The sequence below is a fragment of the Priapulus caudatus genome, unplaced genomic scaffold (assembly GCF_000485595.1).
Source record: "Priapulus caudatus unplaced genomic scaffold, Priapulus_caudatus-5.0.1 Scaffold691, whole genome shotgun sequence".
In the NCBI taxonomy this organism is placed as follows: Eukaryota; Metazoa; Priapulida; class Priapulimorpha; order Priapulimorphida; family Priapulidae; genus Priapulus; species Priapulus caudatus.
Genome location: NW_014577752.1, coordinates 31139 through 40247, shown reverse-complemented (window position 1 = coordinate 40247; position 9109 = coordinate 31139). Strand labels below are relative to the sequence as shown.

General features: G+C 41.7%; 2 protein-coding genes across 2 annotated transcripts in view; both read left to right on the top strand.

Annotated features, from left to right (window-relative positions):
- Positions 1–6638, top strand: part of LOC106812826 (formimidoyltransferase-cyclodeaminase-like) — a 12471-nt gene extending 5833 nt beyond the window's left edge. Inside the window, exons 5-6 of the mRNA XM_014816807.1 lie at positions 4769–4817; positions 6493–6638. Of these exons, the coding sequence (XP_014672293.1) occupies positions 4769–4817; positions 6493–6638 (195 nt within the window). The remainder of the gene's footprint in view (positions 1–4768; positions 4818–6492) is intronic.
- A 1476-nt stretch (positions 6639–8114) lies between these two features.
- Positions 8115–9109, top strand: part of LOC106812825 (formimidoyltransferase-cyclodeaminase-like) — an 11849-nt gene continuing 10854 nt past the window's right edge. Inside the window, 1 exon segment of the mRNA XM_014816806.1 lies at positions 8115–8132. Within this exon segment, the coding sequence (XP_014672292.1) occupies positions 8115–8132 (18 nt within the window).

The following is a 9109-nucleotide window of genomic DNA, read 5'->3' as shown; positions in this document are numbered from 1 at the left end:
CAACAATGATAAATCACTTCGGTTAACTTACGCTATTCCGATGTTCAACAAGGAAACAGGCCTTTACTAATTGCTCACGATTTCAGAGTAAAGTCGCGAACTTCTTTCCTTCGCAATATCGCCATAGAAGTTAGTTTTACCCTTGTCAGCATCCATCGTTACAGAGGCGTCAGTCTTAAGCTAGCAGCAGATTTCAGCCTTATTTATTATCTCGAGGTGAAACGCGAAAACTACTGCAAAAGTGAATTTCATGGGCTGGATCGAAAAATCAGTCCGGAATAGCGGCCAAAAATATCAAAGTACTCTTACTAAGGATGAATTATTGCCATGAAAACAAAGTTCTGCAAACGAGGATAAGTCTTCGGAAAGCGACTATTGACAAACAAAAGGTCTGTTACTTGATATTTTTGTTGGATATACGCCCCGTCACGCCCTCAGTGTCTACTCGATTCACCGATCCAGTGCACAACAAAAATTGCAACAGTTTTTAGCAAGGTGTGACTCGCGACGTTAACGCCCACACTTCAAAAGATTAGCAAAGCAGAGTTAATAAGTGCTGCCATGCGGACAAGTATCCATGCAGCCTTCGCTTCACCTCGAGTCCTTACTACATCTTCCCTCCTACCACCTGTGTGTGGGAGATAAGGGGCTACACGGGTAGAGCTAGTTGCATCCCTGCTTAGCCGGACGAGTATATAGTCACACAGTCATATAATACGATAGATATTATATATGCTATGACCACTGGTTGCGTCAACGCAAGTCTAGGTCTGTAAGCCTATGCATGCACTTATGCTCAATTATAATAAGGCTGTTGCTCGCTGCGACGGTACCGTACGCCCGAAATTTTTTCTCTTCACTCACTGGTAGTGATGCAGCCCGCCATGCTATGGCCGAATAATAACTACGTTTGCTTTTGGTACGATATTATATATACGATTTTATAGCAGATAATATACGAATAACGCCTACCCTAACCTAACCTAACCCTTAACGCCTAACCTAACCCTAACGCTAAACCCTAAGCCTAACTCTATTGAAATTAATCAAATTTAATTTTTAATTGTTGTAATAATTTTAATTAATAAAAGATTGTTTTATTTTTTATTTAAGAAATGTGTAAATAAATAATGTTAATATTTGACGTTAATTGGAAAAAAGAATGTTAAGCAGATAAAGATAGCAAAAATAGCAGAAAACAGGAAATAATTAGAAAAGGCGATGGGGATTTGCGATCCCGCGACGCATTCATTACTTGGGCAGCGCTCTAACCAAGTTCGCTGCCTGCACATATTGCAAATTAAATACTTTGATGTGGCTATGTATATCGCAGCAACAAACAAGCTACCAATCAGCGTCAGTTACCGTCAGTACCGTGACTTTAAGAGAAAATATGAATCGGCGACTGGGCTACGTCGGGAAGCCAACAGCCTTACTAAAATTTTATCAAATGTTTAGGTCTACCAATGCAATTTAAAACATTTTCGAACAACCCACCGTCTTGGCATCACTATCAAGAAGAGGCAAAAAGATAATACGTAGGCTAGCTGGATCCATACCACTACTACGACAAGATTGTACCTATAACAACAATAATGACGATTATTAGAGTCTCTCATCGCGCGCGAGACCAGTGATCACCGCTAGGCCTATTCAGTATTCTAATTTCTTTATTCATGAATAACGTAAATAAAAAAGTAGCAAGCAATGCCCGCTATCTTCCATCGGCCGCACGCGGTTTTCTACGATTACTTAAGACACGTACGGTAGTTTACCCCTATGGCTAGTCGGTTTGATTCTTCTCTTATATCTGTTTTCCTCACAGCATCTGAAAACATCGGCTACATTATTTCCGAACAAAACTTCGGCAGGCTGCTTGCTCGTCACTTAGATGCGCGCATCAACGTAGGGCGGCGTTGGCAATGACAACGCGCCTAGTAGCCAGCAACGAGATGTCGCTGCGTACTCAATCCAACTGAAAAATAGATTGACGCAGAAAGTAAACATTAACGACCCATAGTCAGTTGTATATAATAAATTAATAAGTATAATAGTTAATAGTAATTGTACTAATAGTAGCTATTATACAACTCTATGTACGACCCGTTTTGTGATATATTCCCTTGCGTAATTATCCAATTTTTCATGAATTCAAAATTTTTATTCGTATTGGCAATGTATTGTATCTATGAATGGATAATTGCAAATAAATAAATAAGCAAAAGTAAACAAAATAAACGAGCTCGGAACATATACAAGGAACAATTTCTATCCGTCGCATGTGTTGTCAAATTCTGTTTAGCCCCACAATTTTCGAAAGATGGCAGGCTACGACATCGACGGCGATTTGAAGACAGCTGATTAGCGGTTGTGTGTTTACAAAGGTTATCCTGTTTAATACTTAATAACGAACATACACGCACAGAAAAACAATAACATCTTCAACTGGCACAACGCATTACATAAAGAAAACGAGCATAGCCGTATGACGAACTTCCATGAAAATCGACTAGTAACGAAAGTAGGAATAAATCAAGATTTTTTTGGCCTCGGGCTCTCAGTTTACTGAGGCCAGCGAGCTATGGTAAGAACTTAGTTGATATCCTTGCCAGCCCTTACACGATTAGTCAATTATGAACGCAGTATTGCTACTTAGACTAGGCATGAGCGCTTGACTTCACCTGTGCTGCGGGCTATATCATCGCAGTGACGCACGACCTTAATGTTCATAAGGTGTCAGACCGGCCACTGCTGACTGTTGAAGTCCGTTTGCTGTCTGTAAAGACTGTTGGCTTGAAAATGACTACGGTAAAGAAGATCATAGAATGTGTGCCGAATTTCTCGGAGGGAAAAGAATCAAGAGGTAAGACTGAACGCGAATGCTTCCACGTGGCGGAACATGCATATATGACTGGTAGATTTACAGCCAATTTTATGCGCTAAGGGGACAATAATTAATTACTACTTATGGTATATATAGATCATGACTGAAGGTTCTGTTGATTTCTAGTGCAGAGCTGAGAGCAGAGAGGGTCTGTCCCCCGGGTACTGCCGGAACGTACTCTGGGTACGGTCGGTATACCGGAACGTACCACTGGTACTATCAAATATGCTGCGACCGCTACCTCGCCTACTCCACTAAACGAGTCTAGGAATCGCCTACGCCTACTTCCTAGCCCTAACCCTAACTCTAACGCATATCAGATAGTTACCAGGGTACGTTCGCGGTATACCGACCGCTACCCAGGGTACGTTCCGGCAGTACCCTGGGGGACATAGACCCCATGAGCGCTAGTGCAACCTGCTAAATGGCGGATAGGCTGGGATAAGCCCAGAGTTTATTTCCGGTTGGCCTACTCCATTTCGCCCTACGACAAAATTCCTATTTCGCCTAGCAGCAAAATGGCCAGTTGGGCCTACACCCATTTCGCCTATTCCAAATTCGTCTACGCTCAAAATCGACCCCATTCCCATTTCGTCTACGATCGGTTTGTTCACTAAATAATCATTTAGTAAATAATAAAGTATATGTTTTGATTGGCATATCATAGACATACAGGAAACCAGAAGAAAACATAGGTACAATTATTGAGAAGCACAACTTGACAAAAATAGAAAATACAGTAGCATAAAAATGAAACAATGGGAGTGAGCGAAATGGGAATATTGCCGATTCTGGAGTAGATGAAATGGGAGTAGGTGAAATGGGACGTAGGCAAAATGGTGTAGTCGCGCAAATGGAAGTAGGCCAACTGGGATGTTACCTAATCAAGACATATGTTACTAGTGGGGGTACAGCGAGAAGCGGGTAGGTGGACTGGATAAGAAGAAAAAAAGAATGATCCTAAAAAAGTAGTAACACATGGAGGAGGTGTTATAGGAGACAAAAACTGGGCAGGAGGAGGAGGAAAAATAAGAGGAGGATGAAGGGTAAGAGGGAGAGAAGGTGGAGGTAGGGTGAAGTGAGAGGAGGAAGGAGGAGGAAGAGTAGGGGAGGAGGAGGTGAGGAGAGAAAGAGCGAGAAGTGAGACAGGAATAGTACGCGGATAGGGGAGGAGCTAGAGCAACAGGTGGGTTAAAGAGGGAGAAGGGGAGAAAGAGGAGAAGAGAAATAGGAAGAGCAAGATGGTATGGGAGAAAGAGCAAGACAGGTTAGATGAGGAGAAGGAGGAGGAGGGTAAGGGAGAGGAGCAAGCAGAGGGGCGTATTAGGAAAAGGAGGAGGGTAAGAGGAAGAGGAGGGGCAGGACATAAGAGTGAGCTAAAAAAGACCTTTCATAAGATATATAATAATATATATATATATATATATATATAAAATATATACATTATATCAGGGGTTAATAATGACAAATTTTCTCATTTGTCATTATTGACACATTTGTTACGTTGTCCAATTGTCACATTTGTCATTATTAACCCTGATTATATGCATATATGTGATCGTTCCCACGCGCGCACGTACGTACGAGTGCATGCATGTCCACATACGTGTTCTGTACACATTTACATATTGTTCAGTCGTTTGCCGACATTGTCATTGAGTGCGCTGCGCTTTTGATCATGTTATGCTAAAAAGGCGCAAATATAAATAAAATAAATAAATACGTGCGAATCTCTACGGCAGATTCTGCGCGAGTCGATCGCCGACGCGATCAGGGCCGTCGCAGGCCTGCCACCGTTCTTGACGCGAACGGCGAGAAATGCGACCAATCGGACGTGTTCACCTCATCGGTTTCGCCTGAACGCGGTCGTCCAGGGGGCGCTAGCCGGCGCGAAGAAAAGCGTACGGTCTCATCGACATGTCGAAACACTCCGGTGGCAGTCGCAGCGGAACTTAATATATTATATAATATTATATAATATATAAGATATATAATATATATACATATATATATATACATAATATATTATATAAGAATATAGAGAATAATATATAATATATAATATTATTATAATATTTATATTATATAAGAGTTTGCAGTGTACATGCGAGAATCTTCTCGACAGAAGTATAACGTATAACTGGCTGAGGCCATAATAAAAATATTATTTGTTTGCCCTCATCCGACCGACCCGCCAAAAAGGGGCCAACTCGAAAATTTTTTTATTGATCTTTTCCGTTCTTTTTTTTTTACAAATTGTATCACTGTACAAATGTTATATAAATATGTAGGCAATACATTATATGTACAAAGCAAAACAAACATTCAACATAAAAGGTCTTTCCACACAAGCACACCCGAGCATGTAGACACCATGCTGAATTTGTAAAAAGACCCCCCCAAAAAAAGCCGACCTACCTACCCAAATTTTTCAGCCTGGGTCAGGTGCGGGCAAAACAAAGATTTTTTTAATTGTGGCCTGACGGTGTTCCTAGTGTAGGGTCAGAATAGACATTTCTGTGTGAGCAAATTAACTACTCCCTTTTAATATTTTTTCTAGATCGGTCAAGCTAACCTGGTTTGTATGTGTTTTTCGTGTGTGATAATCAAATTGCCGACAGCATGCCTTTAACTCCTACTCCTAACCTGGGAATGATATGATCGTTACTCCCTAGGTGTGCATCTATCAGGGAATATCACACCTTTAACTCCTTTCCTGTTAGTGACAACATCATTGCTCTTAAAGGGTGCATCTATCAAGCAGGCATGAGAATTTTCTGCGGATTCGTGGATTTCTGGGTTTTGGTTTTCATTTTGGTCATTCTTGAGATCGATGCAAAAGACGAATAAAAATTTGAAGGTGTACGTTTCTTGTCAAAATGGACACCATGTTTAATTTTAACTTCATAAAATGTCAGAAAAAGTACGTCAAATTTCACACAGAAGTGACGGAACTCCAGATAAATATCGCAGGGTATCTATGTAATTAGGGTTTTACCTTATCCTCATGCGTACCGAAACTCGTTGACAGTGGTTCATAGAAAATGATAATTCAATGAAACATTTCCTCCAAAAATATCTCAACCGGTTCTCATGCCTGATCAAGGGGAGAACCTTTCTCTAACACCTTTCATCTCTCCCTGAATGACGAATTAACGATGAATGAATTGATGACGTTGGCGTGTAACTTGTTAATTCGTTAAGAGATTAAGGCTGCCAGGGTCTATGTCTCCCCGGGTACTGGTATACCGGAACGTACCCTGGTACTATCTAATATGCCGAACCGTACCTCGCCCACTCCACTAATGAGTCTAGGGAGTCGCCTACGCCTACTCTCTAACCCTAACTAACCCTAACCCTAACCATATCAGATAGTTACCAGGGTACGTTCCGGTATACCGGACCGTACCCAGGGTACGTTCCGGCAGTACCCAGGGAGACATAGACCCTATCAGCGAGATTAAGGGCTGTTAAGGGACCTCTAGATTAACATCTTTTAAGGACACCCTACCTATAACGCCTTTCATCCCTGCATGATGAACGAATTAAGAAAGAATTAACGAGGTTGGCGTGATACTCGTTAATTCGGTTATTAATTTTTTAATTAGGTGCGCATCCTAGGATGGGAGCCTTGGACGTGTGTCCCTTCGTCCCCGTTAAGAACGCGACGATGGATGATTGCACACAGTGTGCGAAGGAATTCGGATCAAAGCTGGCTGACGAACTCGACGTGCCAGGTAACAGAAATACTTAAATACAGAGACGCCCCGACTTACGAACAGGTTCGGTTCCGAGCGGTCGTTCGTAAGTCGATTTGTTCGTAAGTCGAACATATGTGCGTACGTATACAGTATTGTACAGTAGTGTAGTATATGTACGTGTGAACATCGAGTAACCTAGAAGTGTACATAGTGTAAACATATACGTGAGGAGTTGTCGAAAGTCAAAATCAGGGGGGCGATTGTGTCTTTTTATTTACCTATATTGACATTATTCACTAATGGACTTCAGGGCAAATTGTTCGTATCATCGAAAGTTCGTAACTCGAATGTTCGTAAGTCGGGGAGTCTCTTGTTTCTGTTTGAGACTCTACTTTCTGTTCTACCTTCTATCTCTTGTCTCTCTTTACTTTCTACTATATCTACTTTGTCCTCTACACTTTTCTCGGCTCTTTACTGTCTCCTCTCTCCTCTCCTCTCTACTCTTTTATCTCACTCTCTATTCTCTACTCTCTACTCTGTTCTTTCTACTTTCTTCTCTCTCTCTCTCCTCTCCTCTCTACTCTTTTATCTCACTCTCTATTCTCTACTCTCTACTCTGTTCTTTCTACTTTCTATTCTGACGATATTTTACTATATGGTTATCGAAGAGATAATTTCAAGAGCTAATAATACCTAAGTATTATTAGCTCAGGCCAAAGCAAAATATAGCTGTGGTTACGGTTTCCCGACCGACCCTATTTATTCCCAGCGACCCTAAACATGTTATTGTCAATTTTCTTTAAAGTAAAAAAAAAAATAAAAAAAATAAAAAATTGGGCATACACAGGTGCACGATTTATCGATCGTCTACTGGCAGCGGTTGGCAGCAATACCACGTTATTGTTTTTGCCGAAGGGTAGACTGGTACCGGCTTCACGCTCCGCTAGACAATGCACACGCTCTGCGATAAACAGTGCGGCCGCGAACCAGTCTAGCCAGAGGCACCGACGGCAATTACAGAAAGGGGCAAGGCAGGCCACTGCCGTCGGTCGGGTTGGATTTTCAGGGGCAGTACGGCGATTGGTACGGCGTCGGTGCCGTCAGTTAATTCGAGCCCTGGATAGTACCAGGGTACGTTCCGGTATACCGGACCGTGCCCAGGGTACGTTCCGGCATATTAGATAGTACCAGGGTACGGTCCGGTACAGGGTACGTTCTGGCATATTAGATAGTACCAGGGTACGTTCCGGCAGTACCCTGGGGGACATAGACCCTCTCAGCTATAATAACGTTAAGGTTTGAGTTTAACGGTTAACGCTGTTCTGCTCTCTTTCCACAAAATAGAATACCAGATTAATTACTGGAAATGTGTTGACAATTACTTTTCATTCGAACAATGCAATCAATACATCATTTAGGATTAATGTAACACTGATTACTTTCACAAGTTAAACTCACGTAACCCCAACTCAACTTTAAGGTAAGTAACCACCTGAATAAACCGTAAATTCTCTCTCTGGGTGAATCACATGGGGGGCAACTCCATGGTGAAACGATCGGTTCTTGTTACATCCTAGATACAATAATGTAACCCAACAAGAGTAGGGTTACAACGCGAGCCTATTCTTTTCTTTGGAGGTTATGATGCCCTATCGGTAAATATCGGTAAATTTTCATACAAAATATCGGGAATTTCGGTAAATTCTCAGACTGATCATCACATATAGAGCTGAAATATCAATAATAGACAATTGACTCCATTTTTCTCCACTGGCCCATTGGGCTTGTTCATTTACCAGTTTCATTGGCCCCACGGAAAATTTACTGGCCTCGGATACCGGGCCAGTGGTTAATTTCGCAGACTGTGTTTAGAATAAACCCAGTTAGGCAGTTCTAGTCTCGAAAAACCATAAAACCGCCCTGAATGAATCACTCAGGGGCTCCTCCAAAGAAAAAAATAGGCTCGCGTTGTAACCCTACTCTTGTTGGGTTACATTATTGTATCTAGCTACAACCTAGTCCGAGCCCGTGTCTATCTCAATCACGGAAAGCCACCTCCAGTTTGGAGGTGCCACTTATAAGGTCAAACAAAAAAATACCTTTGGTTCGGGTCACATGGATTGTGAAAATTAGGGTAGGTAGGTAGGTATAACATTTTTTTTTCTTTTTCATTTTTTTCCTGCAAAAACATGGGTAGGCAGGAATATCATTTTTTTTTTCACAAGTTAAATATAGGGTATACAGCTTGAAATGCAAAAGCCACGAGATGCAAATGACTTGCAGTTGCAAATGACACCTGAATAGTAGTGTTAGGAATCGCTCCAAAAACGGAGCTCGATTAATCGTCCCTTTGAACGAGCGAGTAACCGAAGTGTAAACGGCTCTGCGGCCGCGTATAGCATGATAGCATGCGTATACTATATAGTACGCGATCGATCGCGTACATTCATCAAAAGCGGCCCGCTGTGGTTTTGTGTTGTTGGTGGGCTGTTTTGGTAGGTCTTGTTGTTGTGTTTTTGAATTT